The sequence below is a fragment of the Numida meleagris genome, chromosome Z, assembly GCF_002078875.1.
Source record: "Numida meleagris isolate 19003 breed g44 Domestic line chromosome Z, NumMel1.0, whole genome shotgun sequence".
Classification (NCBI taxonomy): Eukaryota; Metazoa; Chordata; class Aves; order Galliformes; family Numididae; genus Numida; species Numida meleagris.
This window is the reverse complement of record NC_034438.1, coordinates 36,115,998-36,134,888: the sequence shown is the minus strand read 5'-3', so window position 1 is coordinate 36,134,888 and position 18,891 is coordinate 36,115,998. Positions and strand designations below refer to the sequence as shown.

General features: G+C 40.3%; 1 protein-coding gene across 1 annotated transcript in view; it reads right to left on the bottom strand.

Annotated features, from left to right (window-relative positions):
• The window catches only part of GDA (guanine deaminase), a 29,809-nt gene continuing 19,332 nt past the window's right edge, over positions 8,415-18,891 (bottom strand). The window contains exons 12-14 of the mRNA XM_021380800.1: positions 17,540-17,658; positions 16,468-16,495; positions 8,415-15,076 (exon numbers count right to left, since the gene is read on the bottom strand). Of these exons, the coding sequence (XP_021236475.1) occupies positions 15,006-15,076; positions 16,468-16,495; positions 17,540-17,658 (218 nt within the window). The 3' untranslated portion in view covers positions 8,415-15,005. The remainder of the gene's footprint in view (positions 15,077-16,467; positions 16,496-17,539; positions 17,659-18,891) is intronic.

Here is an 18,891-nt window from a genome sequence, read left to right as displayed (position 1 = left end):
AATACCTTAAAGTCATTCACAGTGCAATTACAAGATCATATGAAGACAGCCTAGCCATGGAGATGGGGAGGATCCCCTCATATTACACGGGGGGGGACTGTTTAACTATAGGAGAAGAATGGGATTCACTAGCCAGGGAGAGACAAAGCCTGAAGCATACCTTAGGAGAGTGAAAGGGAGCAGTGACATAAGAACTAAGCCCCTGTGCAATTCCTGACCACTGATGAAACCAATACCTCCTTCTTATAATAAGAGATACATATTTTGGATGAAGGGCATTTCAAAAGGGATTCCCAGGGAGATAATGGACAGTTGATTATGGAGAAGTTGATAGAAGTCAGAAGAAAACCAAAAGAAACTAAGTTTCCCCCAAATCCTCCCCTATTTCTTAAGCTTGGAAATGTGCTCCTCAGGAGGCAGAACTGATTAATTTGGGTGCACTTGAGTCAGGAAACCCTTCTCACTGTCTCCAGTAAGTGAGTGGGGGACAGCCAATGGATATTCTTGAGAAGACTCATAGAAAATAGTAGAGATGTGTTAATTACCTTTCCCCTGGGTCCTTTTAAAATTGTCAGTATCTTTTTAGTAGACACTGGAGCACAGATGTCAGCCTTACTGGCAGATGAAGCCAAACTAAACTGTATAGTCACTGACAAGAAACATCACATACTAGCGCATTAATGATGTGTTGTTTGGAGGCCCTAACATTACAGTGGTGTGACAAATCCAAAAAGATATAATTACACATTATGAAAAGCTGGGGCTTCACACTCCAGCAGAGAAAGTACAGCTCCCATCCTTGGAAGTAAAAATGCCAGGCATCTGGTGAAGGGGAGAAACAGTGTGTATGCCTTCCAAAACCCCACTTGAACAGATGAGAATGCCTGAAAACAAGAGTCACAGCATGCTCTAGGCTTATTGGTATTTCAGAGGAAATACATCCCAAATTTCTCCATCATAGCCTGATTTAACACATAATGGAACCAGCTGCTAAAGTTGCTAATTTTTGAAGCCAGAGTGTAACAGGCTCTGTGAACAACAAATTCAACTCGACCACCCCACACTGAATGAAGTTTTGCAATCCATGGACCATCAATACATATGTGGCAACATGGAGCTAAAGGTCCAACCCATCCTATTGATGTGGAGAAATGCTATTCAGTCTGGGAGAAGGGCTTCCCTGTGGTGAACCTAGCAATACAGGAAGCTGAAAATATACAGCAACAGCCAACCACATTAATGCAACTCTTAAGGTCTTAAAGCAAGTGTTAGCCATAACCCTACCCCCCATGGGAGTAGTGCAGTCTGAGACCATGAGGAACTGGTATGCACAATTAGACTATTACTGCCACACACACCAGATAGAAGACAGAACAGCCAAGATATTAAAAATACAGGAACTTCCAGTGATCAAGCAGAACAGCAACTCCCCCCGCTCTTTTATGAAAACTTCCCCTTCTTACGAAGTCCACCTGAAATGTTGGTTGTTTACTGATGCATCCTCCAAAAGGGAAGGAAAATTATGGAAATATCTAGTAGTGACCCTACATATTGATACAGGGGATAAGATATTAACAGAAGAGGAAGGAAGTGCCCAAGTAAGAAAATTAATATCTATATGGAGTGTAGTCACTAGGTAAGCAGAAACTAAACTTTACACTGACTTGCATACTGTGTTTAAGGAATGCTCTGAGTGGCTACTTTTCTGGGAATAAAATCAGTGGGAAGTTAATGGGGTACCTTATGACAGAAGGAAAAGTGTGAAAACATTTTCACTTTTGTGAAAGAAAATACCCTCTTGGTAAGATGAGTTGCTGCACACCAGCCAGGAGACCACCCAGCACATTTTCTGAATAATCAGGTGGACTCACTAACCCACTTAACAATGGTATCAGTGGAGAGTGAAGAGGAAAAGTGGAAGCATTCACTGGCATAGTTGCATGTAAAATGAGGCAACTCAAGAACTAAGAATTTATTCAAAGATGCAGACAGTCTGTAACCAGAACTGTGACTCCCATCTACAAGAAGGGTCATAAGAAGGAACTGGGGAACTACAGCCCTGTCAGCCTGACCTCAGTGCCAGGAAAGGTTATGGAGCAGATTGTCTTGATCGAGATCACATGGCATATGCAGGACAATTGGGGCATCAGGCCTAGCCAGCATGGGTTTTGTAAAGGGCAGGTCCTGTTTGACCAACCTGATCTCCTCCTATGATCGAGTGACCCACTGGGTGGATGAGGGAAAGGCTGTTAATGTCGTCTACCTAGGCTTCAGCAAAGCCTTCGACACAGTCTCCCACGGTATTCTGATGGAGAAGCTGGCAGCCCAGGGCTTGGACAGGTGCAGTCTTCGATGGGTAAAGAACTGGCTGGAAGGCCGGGCCCAGAGAGTGGTGGTAAATGGAATTAAATCCAGCTGGCAGCCGGTCACGAGTGGTGTTCCCCAGGGGTCGGTGCTGGGGCCCATCCTGTTAAATATCTTTATTGATGTCCTGGATGAGGGCACTGAGAGCACCTTTAGTAAGTTTGCAGACTACACCAAGCTGGCAGGAAGTGTCGATCTGCCTCAGGGTAGCAAGGCCCTACAGAGGGTTCTGGACAGGCTGGATTGCTGGGCTGAAGCCAATGGGATGAGGTTCAACAAGACCAAGTGCTGTGTCCTACACTTTGGCTGCAACAACCCCAGGAAATGCTGCAGACTTGGGGCAGAGTGGCTGGAAGACTGTGTAGAGGAAACAGACCTGGGGGTATTGGTTGATGCTCGGCTGAGCATGAGCCAGCAGTGTGCCCAGGTGGCCAAGAAGATCACCGGCATCCTGGCTTGTATCTAAAAGTTGCTAGCAGGAGCAGGGAAGTGATCATCCCTCTGTACTCAGCCCTGGTGAGGCCTCACCACAAGTATCGTGTTCAGTTTTGGGCCCCCCGCTACAAGAAAGACATTGAGGCCCTGGAGCATGTCCAGAGAAGGGCTACAAAGCTGGTGAGGGGTTTGGAGCACAGGCCTTATGAGGAGCAGCTGAGGGAGCTGGCATTATTCAGTCTGTAGAAGAGGAGACTCAGGGGAGAACTTATCACTCTATAACTACCTGAGGGGCGGTTGTAGTGAGCTGGAGGTCGGCCTCTTCTCTTGTGTAACTAGTGATAGGACTAGAGGGAATGGCCTCAAGTTGTACCAGGGGAGATTCAGGCTGGATGTTAGGAAATACTACTTTTCCGAAAGAGTGCTCAGGCACTGGAATGGGCTGCCCAGAGAGGTGGTGGAGTCGCTGACCCTGGAGGTCAAGAAACGTTTAGACATTGTATTGAGGGACATGGTTTAGTGAGGACTATTTGTGATAGGTGGATGGTTGGACTGGATGATCTTGTAGGTCTTTTCAACGTTGGTGATTCTGTGATTCTATAATTTTATGATTCTCAGAAAGTTATGTGACATCATTATTTCTGCATGTGTTGTATGTCACACTCAACTGGGAGAATATAACCCTCTTTAGGACTGACCACTGCCTTTGATAGATAACAAAGGGCTGTGGGACACTTGGCAAGTAGATTGTATCACTCCATTTCAGCTTTCTGAACGGAAGCAATATTTATAAGTATGGGTCAAGACAGTGTCAAGGTTGACCCACACCACAGCAGTCTCATGGGCCACAGGAGGTAACAGCAGAAGTCTGGATATGTAGTTTAGCCGTTTACCCATATCCAAAATGATAAAATCAGATAATGGGAGTCATTTTACTGATACATTGGTTCAAGAGTGGGCCTGAAGCAAATGGATTCAGTTAGTATTCCACACACCCCCAAGTGAATGATATTGTGGAATTTGCTAACGGGCTTTTGAAATGAGCTCTGAACCCCATGAACCAGGATGAGCACAATGAGTATCAGACGCAATCACAAGAGTTGAACAGCAATTGGGGAATCAGTGGTTGTCTGCAACTCACTGTTTTGCTCAAATCCTCCTGTCAATACTCCTGGGAAAAAAAAAGAAAGTAAAGACTCAACAAACCCATTCCTGAAGACTGAAGGATAGCCAGTGTCATTCTGGTCTTCAAAAAGGGCAAGAAAGAGGATCCGGAGAACTACAGGCCAGTCAGCCTCACCTCCATCCTTGGCAAGATGGTGGAACAGCTTGTTCTGGATGCCATCTCCAGGCAATTGGAAGAGAAGAAGGTTATCAGGAGTAGTCAGCATGGGTTCACCAGCGGGAGGTCATGCTATGATGTCATCACTGGCTGGATGGATGGGGGGAGAGCAGTGGATGTAGTCTACCTTGATTTCAGGAAAGCGTTTGACACTGTCTCCCACAACATCCTTATAACAAAGCTGAGGAAGTGTGGAATAGATGAGTGGATGGTGAAGTGGGTTGAGAACTGGCTGACTCAGAGGGTTGTGATAAATGGTGTAGAGTCCAGTTGGAGGCCTCTATTTAGCTGTGTTCCTCAGGTGTTGGTTCTGGGTCCAGTCTTGTTCAAGACCTTCATCAATGACCTCGATGAGAAGATAGTTTCCACCCTCAGCAAGTTTGCTGATGATATGAAGCTGGGAGGAGTGACTGACACACCGGAAGGCTGTGCTGCCATCCAGCAAGGCCCGGACAGGCTGGAGAGTTCGGCAGAGAGGAACCAGATGATGTTTAACAAGAGCAAGTGTAGAGTCTTGCACATAGGGAGGAATAACCGCATGCACCAGTACAGGTTGGGGGATGATCTGCTGGAGAGGAGCTCTGCAGAGAGGGACCTGAGGGTCCTGGTGGGCAACAGGTTGGCCATGAGCCAGCAGCGTGCCCTGGTGGCCAAGAAGGCCAATGGCATCCTGGGATGTGTTTAAAAGACCGTGGCCAGCAGGTCAAAGGAGGTGATCCTCCCCCTCTACTCTGCCCTGGTCAGGCCTCACCTGGAGCATTGTGTCCAGATCTGTGCTCCCTGGTACAACGAGGACAGGGATATCCTGGAGAGAGTCCAGCAGAGGGCCACAAAGATGATAAACAGCCTGGAACACCTCTCTTATGAGGAAATTCTGAGCGAACTGCGTCTATTCAGACTTGAGAAAGGAAGACTCAGAGGGGATCTGATCAATGTGTATAAATATGTAAGTTCTGGAAGGCAAAGGCATGAGGCCAGACTCTTTTCAGCAGTGTGTGGTGATAGGACAAAGGGAAATGGCCACAAACTGAAGCATAGGAAGTTCTGCACAAATGTGCATAAGAACTTCTTCACAGTGAGGGTGACGGAGCACTGGAAGAGGCTGCCCAGAGAGGTTGTGGAGTCTTCTTCTCTGGAGACATTCAAGACCTGCCTGGACACCTACCTCTGCAACCTGGTCTAGGGAGCCTGTTTTGGCAGGAGGGTTGGACTCGATGATCTCTAGAGGTTCCTTCCAGCTCCTACAATTCTGTGATTCTACCCTATGTGCAGGTAGAAACTGATGGCCATAGAAGAAAACATTGGATTCATACTCACTGAAATGCACCTCCTTATACTTACTGTTGCTATTAATATTATGATTATTATCGTGTTTCCACAGGAGCCAAACTGTGTGGATTTGTATTTCTGATGATCAGTATTGTGGTTGTAAAATGTATGTTGTCTTTTATTCTTTTTTCTCTTTCTTGTTTTGTCTGCTATACCTGGATCACCAGTGTGGAAGAAGACATAGAGACCCAAGAGAAGGAACAATGTACCCAATATTTGAGCTACAATGTGGTGTAAAGTCCTGTTAAAAATGTCCCAAACTGTTTCAACGTCTTAACCATTGAGGCATTGCATAGTGTTAAGAATGAATGGAAATCATGTGCTTAGTCTGCAGTCAGAACAAGGAAAAAGCATTTCCTGAAGAGGCTATATAGTGCATGGGAGGATGGACAGCCCTAATGCCCTGTACACTCTGGGCAAGTCCCACTCTTGCAAGATGATGCCAACATGACCAACACGATAAGGGACAGGCTCTCTGCAACCTCCGACTGAACTGAAGGAAAGGGTTGATACTACCATTCCCACTTCCATACATGCACAAATGCTGTATCTCGCCTACTCCCACCTTGCATGCAAGCTACTGAAACACCCCCTTTTTTGCAATAAATAAGATCACTACAACTCAGTGGTCAGGTGTGCACCTGCCACTTGAACATTACCAGACCAGAGACTATACTGGAACCAAAGGTAATGATCTGGATTTTCCTTCTCTGACTATCCAGTCCCTCTTTCCTCTTTCCCTATATCTCGCTCTCTCTTTTTCTCTCTCCCAAGTTATTTTAGAATGTAATGCAAGCCATGTCATCATAGCTTGTCACCAATAATGTATAGATGTATAAATATACATATACTCCATGTCTTGTGCTAAGTACTGTACTGGGATATAAATAAACCCTTAGCCAATTGTTTGGTGTTATTTCACCTTAATTGTGTCCAAGGGAATTTTGAAACCTCAGTTACTCTGATATAATGGGTCATGACAGACACCACTTGTCACTGGCCCCCACCTAGACATAGAGTTCTTGACCACAACCCTCTGACTATGTCTATCCAACCAATTCCTTATCTGCCTAATAGACCATCTTTCAAATTCCTGTCTCTCCAATTCAGAGATAGGGATGTTGTATGTGACACTGTCAAAGGCCTTGCAGAATTTCAGATGACATTGGTCAGCCTTCATTTGTCCACTGGTGCTGCCCCTCCATCACAGAAGGCCACCACCAGATTAGTCAGGCATGATCTGCCCTCGGTGAAGCTATGCTGGCTGTTTCAGCCAGCTGAATCTTACTGATCAGAAGAACAGTATTACCAAGCAGAATGTGTAGTAAACAAGCAGCAGTTAAGTCTAACAGTCAAAACTTGGCAAAGTTCTGTCTTTATAATCTCCCTTTGTCCCGCGTTACTTTCATCTCTTCTTTTCAAAAAACAGAAGCTCAGGGAACAGTTTATCCAGCACCATAAATATAATGAGTGTTAATACTGCCCGCAGCTATCTGGAATTGATATTCTTAAAGAAGTAACAGAGGAGCCATACAGCTACAGCCCTCACCAGCGTGGTGGGAGGTTGTGATTTAACTCTGGCCTGAGATTAGAGCATTGTAGTAGTACTTCAAAATTCTAAGAAATTTCTATTTTGAAATGGTACCTTTAAAACAAAATATGAAAGGAGGAGGCATTGCTCAATTCTAACATTTCTGGACATGTTTTTAGGTTAATTCCTAAAGGATAGTTTTAATCAGAATTAATATAAGAATACAGTCACAAGCTGATTAGTTTGGAAGGATGACAGCTAATTACAGGGTATAAGCATAGGGAAAGTAACCTTCTTTTTACATTTTAACTATTCTCTTAGCTCATGAACTATAAACCTATTGAGCTCAGTTATAAATGATTCAGCACCAGATCCCAAACCAGGATAGCCATGGGAGCAGATGTGAAAATTACACTGGTAATGTGTTCATGATTATTCAATGACCATTTTTTTAAGCTCACAAATTCTGCGTTCACATATACACACAGTGTCTGCAACAACTCTCTGAAGTGAAATACGTAATTGTAGCCTGAGATTTACTGACAACATATGCCAAAGCTCTCACATTTTCAAGTGGGTTTAAACATGTGCTGCGCTCACATCTGAAGTTTACACTGCTTTAAATAGATGCTTCAGATAAAATCATAACAGAGTATTCTAACAAAAAACTGCTGTTGTCCAAACTGAAATGGTAAGTACCAGAATTCCTAGGCTGAAAGCCTAAATGGGCCCTTCAGTTAAGAATGTTAATTTATAAAGCAGTTTTGCTTTTCCTCTATAGTTTGCATGACCTGTGCTGATAAGTTGGTTGAAGAAAACAGAGAACAACTTTATGTCCTGTGCACAAGACATTGCATTTGTTGGTAATAACTTGCACATAATTCTCAAAACTGTGGCATGCAACTTCTCAGTGTGCAATGAGTGGTTTTCCTATGGGAGTTTTTGTTTTAAGGAAATATGCTCCTGGTGTGTTTCAGAGCTGCTTCTATTGGAGACATTTTTATGCCTAAGCCTTTAAAAGTAGGAAAGAAAAATGCACGAAAGGAGATGCAACCATGTGCTTGCTGCCAAGCACAAGAAGAAAGTACTTCAGGACAGTCTGCTTGTACACAAAATAATAAAAATGTTACTGAAGCACTTGCTCTGATTTATCAAGCCAGAAAGTCCAGTGATAAAACTACAAAAAATGCTTGAAGAGTTCTGAGTGTGGAAAGAGTCCCTTAAAATTATGTCATACATATGAATCAGAGTATACAATCCCCTGCAATGGGTGTGTCTGACTTCCCCAGGGAGCAGGTAAGTTCTGTGCTTCTCTTCACTTTGCCTTGTTTTACTGTCTTCATTGTAAATTTTCACCTTGCCACCTTTCCCTTCTGTCCTCCAAAGTCAAACACAGAAACAGATGAACGCTGGTGTAAACACAAGGCCACTTTATTTTGCTTCAACAGTACATAAGTTCCCATTTAGCATGATCAAAAACAAGCAGAACAAAGGAAATCACATATACAATTTTTCCAAATACACTGCTCTTTTTTGAAACTACACGTGAGCACAACAGATAGGAGGAATTCAACAACATAACTCCAGATAGGCATTTTTCAGAAAAGAACCAACCAGAACCTACAAGCAGGTGACAAGCTGACAAAACCAAGGACTAGAATCAGAAAAGCTTACTCCATTGAGATGTCATCTCTCCTTTGGGGAAAGAAGGCTCATATTGAAGGAAAGACTGACAGTCTTCCTGCTGCTATCTTCAACAGCTAAGGAGAATGTGTAACCACTTTTACTTACTTTTTTTAACTTTTTAAAACCTCCATCAGCAAAAGCTTTTAATGCACACACAGCCCAGCTCCAAAGCCAGAGATCAAAGATCTGCCAGACACAGAGTTGAAAAGCTTAGTTAACAGAAACATTGGTCCCTTCTACTGAAGGCTCAGTTTTGTATCCAAAGGCGTCTAGGGGCATGTGGATAAGCAAGGCCTTCAGTGGCTCAAGTGCAGACCAAGGTGAAATATATTTCTGTTTATGTCAGCTGCTCACAGTCTACATCTTGGTCTTGGCTGTGTTTCTTCCCAGCTGACTCAAATCATTAAGCCAAAACAATGAGCCCACAAGCTGTGTAAGTGTAATCATACTTTTCTGATAGGTCAGATCTTTTGAATTAAGTATTAGGTGGGTGGCTGTGAGATTACCTTTCAAGCCCAACTGTACTCATTCATTCCGGTTATTTTCAAATTAAAACGAAGTCTGTGAGAAACCACAAACCAAATACACAAGTCTAAGTCCTGAGCAGGGAGAAAGGTTGACTCTAGGCAAGACTGTTGTATTCACTTCTTCACATATCACTGCCTCTGCAGAAGTCACTGGGGATCTCACTGGTTGAAGCACACCTCGGCTTAGGACATTTTCCAAGAAAAAAAGTTTCTACTGAAATTTCCTGGAAAAATTGCCCTCCAAAACAACTGCTCAGCCTTTCGAGGAAAACTAACGGTTTTATTAACCTTACACAACAGATTGTTGCTGATATCCTTTTGGTCTCCCAAGAACTGTTTTTGTTGCTGTTGTTTATATTGTAAAGAGAGACTAGCAGATGTCATCTGCTGGCTTCTCTGTTGAAGTAAGCAGTTGTTATTTTACACACAACAACAGGGCTTAAAAATAAACTTTAGGACAAAGTTCCTAGTGCATATGAGATCGCTGTTTGGTTGTGAACTAACACTTCAAGCTGATTGTGCAAGTTAAAATGTGCCACACTCTCTGTGTTTTCTGAACTTCGAAACAGTCTGATAATGGAATCAGCTTATTCGCAGGAAGTCCAGTCACACCAGAAGCTTGTATACCTGTGTTGTTGAACTCTGTCATCATTGCACCATGAGGTGTGTGACAGAGGATGTTGCATGGGGCAGCAGTGGTGCTCCCCTGAGGTCAGAGTATCTGACCTGCCAAATGCCAGATGTTTCATAGGAAACATGAAGATAAAACATGATATTGTATTAAGTTTCTTCTGGAGTTGCTGCAGGCAGCTTTGGTTTAAATCCTGAAGTAGAGTTTGAGAGGTTGAAAAGTGTTACAATTAGCTGTGGTAATTTGGGTTCTTAATTTAAGTGTATAAATAACAGGTTCCCTTTGGAAATCTGTTCTGTTCTTGGGCCTCAATGACTTTCTGAAGAAATCAAGTCTGTGATTTAACAGCACTGAGCCTGAAAAATTTTCTCCTTTCCTTATCATTTCCCACCTAAAACCTCACTAACATGTCATTGCATTTGTACGACTTCCTCTGATCTAGCTTCTTTCTACTTTGCATTATTTTGCATTTTGCTGCCTTTTCAAATTATATTTTTTTACCAGTCCTTTCTCAGATTTCCCATGTCCCTTAAGTTTTCCTGAATCCCTTCCACTTGTGCAACAACTCCTTAGAGATGAGTTGCTCAATGCTAAACACAGGACTGCACATAATGCAAGACTACTTATTTATACCAATCCAGTATTATTTTAAAAGCCATCCACCTTGTTATCTGTTACTGATTGTTTATGGAAATGCTGAAAAATTTGTTTAAACATTTCCCTGAGTAATACTGATAATATAATTTCGTATTAAAACTGAGATGTTCTCTGAAAGAATTTAAGCATTTTGTTTTTCAAAGCATACACATTCTTCTTAAATGTATAAACAGGAAGAGTTATACTCCTTCCTCAGTAGACTTGTAGATATATAGCATGACTGATTAACTTCTGCTAATCTGCAAAGCATAATCATACTTAGAATAAAAAATTATTTCTCTGTAAGTATTTTTTAATTAAAACATCATTGCTATTCAAGTCAGATTTTATAAAACCATTAAAGCTGTTTCACTCGTGAGCGTATAATCAGGCACAGACTTATAAAGAGGGCCATTTTAACATTTCTTTTTGAAATCAATTCCACTTACAATAATGCAAATGCTCAGTACAAAGAACAAATATACCTTTTTTCCCCCATTAAGCTTTCTGATTGCATAAAAACACAGAATAAATATAAACACTAGGTCAAGCCAACATTATAAAGTGCAGAACTCCACTTGCCACACATGAATAATTCAAATAACGCTGCATAATGCATAAACGATACTTACTCGCATTTCATTAATAATCAAAACCTAAAGTGACACAATGAGATCAACATATAATTCAAATATACTCCATTTATAATAAATAAGTGCTCATCTGAACACTGAACATATTAAGCATATTGTCCCAACAAGCAAGCTTGCCACAAATTACCGTTATTTTTCTTAGTCTGAATGGTGTACTGACACTGAACACAAAGACACATCAAAAATAAAGATCCCATCCACAATCTGTCAAGAGAACTAATGGGGACTGACATCTGGAAACAGTTGCATGTACATTTTTCCAGAGGCTCTATCTTATGTCAATAGTACAATCTCAGTGTATGCTGACTGAAAATTATCCTGATGTTTTCTTCTACTTTGTCATGTCCCCACAGTGTACAGTTACCTTATTTTTATTAAGCTTTTTTTTTTTACTTTTTTTTTTTTTTGAAAGAACAAGGAGAAGAAAAGGAGTTGCTTTGATTTGTCTTCTATGCCATTGAGTATGAAGGGGGAATAGTGTAAGTCATATCCTCCATTAGCATTAGCTTTTTTTTTTGAGGCAGCAGTGGTGTTTAGACACCACTAAATGAACATTTCTTCCGCCTGCAGGGTGGTTTTGGTATACAACAAGGAAGATTCTCTTGGAGGAAACTACGCTGGAGGTGCAGTCGCACACCAAATACAGCCTCTAACCGAGACTTTAAGAGTCTGAACCAATTACCTGCCTCGCTTCAAACCACATACACAGTGGAGTGCAAGGAATCAGACTATATGCAGGCATTGGTGGAGAGGTACAAGTGTCAGCAGTAACTGCTTTCCCCTACTGATTCTCTCCTACTGCACCAAGCATCTCCGCAATCTGCACACAGCCAAAGAATCCCAAGGACTAATAAATACTTCCCAGCAGGATCCTTCCCCAAAATTACTTCAGAGAAGTCTGACTACTACATCTTCCATATCTCCTAAAACCAGTCTCCTTCCCTGTGTAAGCTATCTCCCATGGAAAGGTCTGGGTCTACCACAAAGGAACTTTCTTTCTGGCATTACAGTATTTTTACATTCAGTTCTAGTTAGATGCTACTTTTGGAACTACCTTCCAGTTTGTTTGTTACATGGCTGTATCAGTTCCTCCACTGGCTCCCTCTCACCAAATTTGGGCTTGTTGCGGGCACTACTACTTGTGGGCAGAGCTCCTTCCTCAGCTGCAATTCTGGAAAATTGATTCTCTATTTCTAAGTCTGCGTAGTGTCTGGCTACCAGACACCAGAAAAGCGATAATCAAAAAGCTGAATTCCTGCCTTGTGCTGGAATTTAGCAAGACTCAGACTCTCATGACATGCCAATATTCAAATCCAAAAGTTATTCCCAGCAGATATTCTAGAGAGTCCCTTTGTAACTGGGCCACTAGGAATCAGTGGTGAGATTGTTAAAGCTTTTTTTCTGTACTCCCAGTTTGCAAATAATCAACCCCTCCCCATCTCCAAATCTTTCAAAAGAAACACTGAATCTCACTCTAAACACTACCACAAAATAGCCATAAAGTCACGCACAGCTTAGACTATCACTAAAATAAAAGTGTTGATATAATCCATAGCTCTGGAAGCGAAGTACTACAGCATGAACATACATAGTACACAAGGCTGCGTCATCTGTCTCAGAATACATTCCTGCAGGAAAGCCAAAGCTGCAATCCATGCAACTTCTTAAGAGTTGTTTCAGACAGTAACTGGAGGATTAAAACATGTCTCACAGATCTTTGGTTTTGGAATGTGAAATTTGGTCAATTAAATTCATGTCAAAATTCATGAGGAAAAACGCTCCCTGAATCAGGAATCCAAGTTAAAGAACTGCAGGCTGTATTTGCAAAGAAAGTGTGCTACTATGTAGGTTATTGGGACACAGGAAAAACAAAACTTTTATGACACCCTTATGGAATATGAAATCTCAATCCTTGAATCTCAAATCCTAAAGCCTTAGGAGTGATTGAACATAATGGAAACAAAGAGTGTAACTCAGCAAACATGTGGCACAGAGCAGTGCCGTGTGAAATTACCTGAGCTAGCTCTAAAAAAAAAAAAAACTAAAGCAGTGCAGCAGCTTTAGGGTGGCATATGCAAGCCAAAATACCATGCTGTTCAGTAGGGCTACTCCGTGACAGCAAAAAAAAAACAAAAACGAACAAATAAAAACCACAAAAAACTGAAAAAGATTCCATGTACTTTAGGTGCCTAATCTAGGTTATGGTTCCACTATACTGTCTCATGTAAGCATAACCTGAACAGTGCGTAAGCTCTGACAAAGCCTTAAGTCAGAGCAAGTTGTTAGTGATATCAGGCCGAATGTTGCCTTCTACAGACAGAAATTTAGACTTTCATGCAGTTAGCTTTCTTGTTTTATGAGTACAGGGAAGTCCTGTGCCTCTCTATCATCAGACAGCGAGATAAAGGTGTGAAACAAAGCTCAATGAAATCAAAGGTGTTTGAAGCAGGCCTTAAAACCGTATTCAACAAGTATGTATAGCAGCTAGTGCAATATTGTCTCCACTGACACTAAAATTAAAGCTTATATCCTTTGCATTGCAAAAACAAACAAACAAAAAAAAAACCCAACCATAATAAAGAAACAAGAAGTATCCCCATTCTCAAACTAATCTTGCATAAAAAAAGGCTGTAATAACAAGTAGGAAAATACACTTTTTAAGAAAGGAACTCACACAGGCTACCAAAATTAAAATTAGGGCACATTTTTTACCTAGCATTGTACAGGGCTGTAGTTACTGTTCCAGTGATGAAAGAAAAAGAGCACATTAAAGCTGAGTTGCTTCTTCCAGTAAGGAATTACACCTCAAGTCAAAGGCGGTAACAGCCAGAGACGGCCCATTTCTTGCAGGTTTTGTTTTAAACCTACTCACTTCTGCTACAGAAAGGAGAAGGGAAATTGTTATCACCCATAATCTAAACAGTCAGGAGGAAATGAATTTGGTAAGGTTCTACAACAGGCTGAACCAGAGGAAGCACTCCCTCTAGTCCAGAATAACTCATTCATTTTCTGCCACAGAGAAACTCACTCAGACATCTCCGTACCTGCCTTTGGGTTAGCACAAGTCTCACTCAGTGGATGCTCAGCTAAAGCAGATTCAGTGGAGTGGATAGAGAAGTGGTGGAAGATTGGGCTGACTGCTTCCAGATGCCAGAGCAACATTTAGGAAATGCTACTTCAGCTTACAGCATCTCAGAACTGTGCAGTCTTTCTGCACTCACAGTTGTTGGACCAGTTGTGTATTTTTCACTTGCTTCTTCCACCAGTTCTCTTCTATCTGACTACTAATGACAAATCTGAGCTTGATGATAATCAGAAATCTTAATTATGTATAGATAGACATTTATTATGTTTCAAAATAAATCAGTATTTTAAAATTAACCACACACATAAACAAAAATGAAAAACAATCTAAATGCCCCCAAATGCCACTAAATTTCTCCATACTTGGTGATAATATAAAGGAAATTACATTCTTTTGTGATATTCTTTATTTGCTAAAATGATTTACTGACGCTGGCCATTTTTTCAACTAAAATGCCATACAGGCAGTGAGAGCTTCCTTGCTCTTCTTGGTACTTTCTATGATATTACTGGAAGGAAAAGTGATTGTTTATTTAAGTAAGAAACTTACCAAATTCCTTGTTAATGCACGTTATTTTTACAGACAAATTTAAAAGTTTGTTTACTCTTAGAATTGTGACAATGTTGGTCATATAATTCCTGAAAGATCTAACAAAATTTCTCACATTTGCTAATTTTAAAACAGAAATGAGGTGTCATTCCAAATGATCAGGCACTGTTTTTAACCAATATTTTCCAAATCAGATACAGAGTAATTAGCAGAATATTTTGCAAAAGGGAAATGGATTTATACTGAACTTGAAAAAGGAACCACTTGCTTTCCAGCCACATACACTTCAGAAATATTCCGATCATCACCTGAAATAACAGAATAACAGTCAGAAGAGAGATCTGCACATAAATATTTGCACTGATTTAATTAATTAAAATGATGTAATTCATAAAATTAATTTTGGAATATATAATTTTCAGTTACCTAAATTCATTTCTTAAGACTGAGAAAGTGTATTTCCCTAACAGTATTTCACCATAAATACCACAAAGATCAATGGACTACCATTGCTTCTCTTAAGAAATAAACACAGCATTCAGCTGCTGCAGTGGTGTCATGTATTTTCAATATATTTGTGTTTTGCCAGTAGATGGGTCAGCACAAAGGTCCCAGACATCAAGCTAAGGCAGTGCATTTTCTTTTCTTAATTGTAAAGATGTGAGATAATAAGTGAAATGATACAGCAAGAATAATACAGAACAAGGCAACGCACCTAATCATTACTGCATGAGGATAACAATGGTGATTAAGAAAGATACATCACCAATTGCCCTAATAATTTACCATCATCCAGATCCATAGTTGGATTGCTGGGGAGCCCCAGTTGCAGCGAGGATTTGGAGAGCCTTTCCTGGCAACTCGGAGGTCCTACGCAGTGCATCCATGTGCAGGTGAGGTCTCCAACCTCGCTGCAAGACGGTCCAGCTTTTATACTGCTGAATAAATGAGTTTATGTGACAATTAGGCGGAAACATCTGGCTTCGTTCTCCCTCTGGATTCCACCTCAAGCCTGGCCAGGGCCCAAGGAGGAACCAAGGAAGTCCGTGTACGAGTAGGCCTTGACTATGCTTCTAAACAAGGAAAGTCAACACATGCTCATAACGTGTTATCTAAGCAACATCTCTTGCTAATGAGATGTTTTGTTCAAGATACATATTTCACTAATGACCATACATATTTTGCTAATGATCGGATACATATGATACATAATGCTGAGTGGTGAGATTCATCTAGAGATCAACTCTGGTTCAAGGCCTACTGTTCAGGCCTGAGTACTTCAATTTAGTAGACTCAAAACCTGAATATGTATGTCTGGACAGAGACAGTTGTTGCAGATTGTCTGAACTAACACAGGTACCAGGCAACAGGACCAGTCAGGTCCTACAAGAGCACATGGCCTGCAGAGGTTCTTTGTTCTGAATTGGTGATTGGCAATGCATAAAAAAAAAGTCAGCATTACTTTACTGTGAAACATGATTTAGCTCGTGCCATAGATGAAGACAGCTGTGGCTACAAATTTGGCAACTAGGCTTGTGTATCCACTCATGACAAACTGTATATTTTTACTGTGCCCGTAAGAATAAAAATGATTCTATTTAATTTTTACTAAGCAGTTATAAATGAATGTAAAGTAATCTCCACATTATGTCAGAAGATCTGAGACACATGCAATAACATAGGAGTATTTTGAACATACCGAGATAGAGGAACTTCTGGAGACAATCCTGTGAGAAACCAGAGAAAAACATTCAGCAAGTAGTATTTACAGTCCCAGATCAAAATGATCTAAAACTTGAAACAACTAATAACAATAGTTTTCGTAAATATGTTAACGAAATTAAAACTTAAACTTAGTCTACATGTTTTCTCATAGTTAATTTTCATTAAAGAAGCTGTATGTGTCAGGAAGAAAATACTGCACAAGTTGACAATATAAACAAAAATACAACTGAAACAATATTTTAGAGCTCGCAAATTCATTTATTTATTGAAAAATAAGACAAAATTGTAAGCATTTTTATAGTCCTAGGAACTGCTAACTTAGCTAAAAAGATTTAGACTGATATTAAAAAACACTAATTCCAGAATTGTTTGAATTAGGAACATGATTTCAAATTAAAAAAAGAATTCAATCTAATCCAGATTCTTGTAGCTGAAACAAAGTAGGGAAAAAATTACCTCACCCAGTTATGTACACATTTCTAAGTAAGACAGTCATATACATCTGTCCTCATCAGTAAATTCAAGTTATTGCTGTTCACTGAATTCTTTTAATCATAAAAAAAAAATTTGTTTGAGAAAATGTCCCCACTGTATATCGTGAAAGCTTCTCATATGTTGCATAAAAACTGTGCTTTGAGCTCAAATTAGCTATTTTTAGCTCTTCCTTCAGTTTACAGTCCTAGTGAAGCCATGGTAATTCAGCCTTTATCTGGGAACAGATTGCCAACTAAGTTCCTTTTTCCTGATGGCAGTGCTTTGGCACTGCAAATAGTGAACTCTAATGATCAACCAGCACTAGTAATATATGCATTAACATGCTACGTGCATTTCTGTTCATGGTGACATATATATGCCTGCCACTTAGGACAATAACCTTCTGAAAACACTTCTGCACCTCTTGGGCTGAGTTACAAACAGCAGCAGGGCAGTTTGCACAATTCTCGTTACTGGAACAACCACGAAGAGACTTTCATATTGGCTGTATCACAGACCTTTCCCACATTATTTCCAGTTATTTTCTGGATCATTAATCCTGTACAGATTACCTCGAAAGTATCAGCAGAGAACAAGTCAAAAGGACTGTCTGAAGCCTTAGTGTTGATCAGCAGTGCATCAAATTCTTTGCCAACCTCAAAGTTCCCAATCACATCATCCAGTCCTAGAGCTGAGAGGGAAAACAAGCTTATGAACAGATCCTCAGTGAAAGTCTTTCAGTTATATGGAAGCATCTGGCAACTTATTTGAGGTGTTTGTGATGAAAAACATCTAAGAATTTAGATGAATGCATGGAAAAACATGGAAGCAAGTAAAGTAAGTAGGTCGGCATCTGAGTTTTTAAGCAACTTTTCCTTAAAATCATGTGTATTTTGGTGAACTTGTGAAGAGTATCCGTAAAGAGTAAAAGAAATCTGGTAAACAACTTGAACATTTATTTTAATTTTTGTTTTTTGAATATTCTCCTCTGATTTTGTGTCATTTCAGATCCTATGTATAGACCACTAGCTGTTAAAAGTGGAATAATAATTACTAACAGTGCAGAAATACTGAATTTATAAACAAGAGGAAGTGATAGGAAGTCAGAGAAATATTAATCTATGTAATAATATTCACCTTGCTAAAGCAGCTTAAGATTGAATTGTTTATATTTATAAAACAGCTTAAGCATCTTTGGCAGGTTGTACAGACATATTACAATAGTAGATAATAAGTTGAGTTGACAGGATGACTAGGGGTAATTAGTAACAACCAAGAACAATATGAGAGAGAAATGTCACAGCCAGATATGCTGGTCCCATACCCCGCTGTCAGGCTTTTCTTACAGTCTGTTATCCAGCTTTGTTAATCCAGGCATCATTGCAGCCTCTGGTTCTCAGGTGCACAAGCACTGAAAATCTACAGTTTCACCCAAAGTGAAAGGGGGTACAGAATACCTAAATATAGACCTTTGAGGCTTCTTGGAAATAATTTAGGATAGCCTGAAGTTGTTAAATCATCTGCATATTCAATCCGCTTTTCCAGTATTCAGAAGTTAAACTAAGTTATGAAAAAGGGTAATATTTGCACAAAATTTGTCCACTTGTTTTCAGATAGCTCCTCTCTGACAGAGGAAATCCAGTTATCAGTAGTGCATGCCAAGAACTTCACAATACATTAAAAATGTTTCAACTCCTCAAAATAGTGAAATGTTCTGTAGTCTCAACTACAGTGATGTATTCTTTTTATGTTTGTGAGCAGAATGCAATTTTTAGAATAAACACAAGAGGGTGACAAACATTTAGAGTTTCAGTAATCAAGTTATGGCAAGAAAAAATCTCATTTAAATTTCCCCAAAGTGTACTTATCCATGCTACTGGAACGTTGTACAAATAATTTGTATTCTACCCTTGCAAGTGATAGA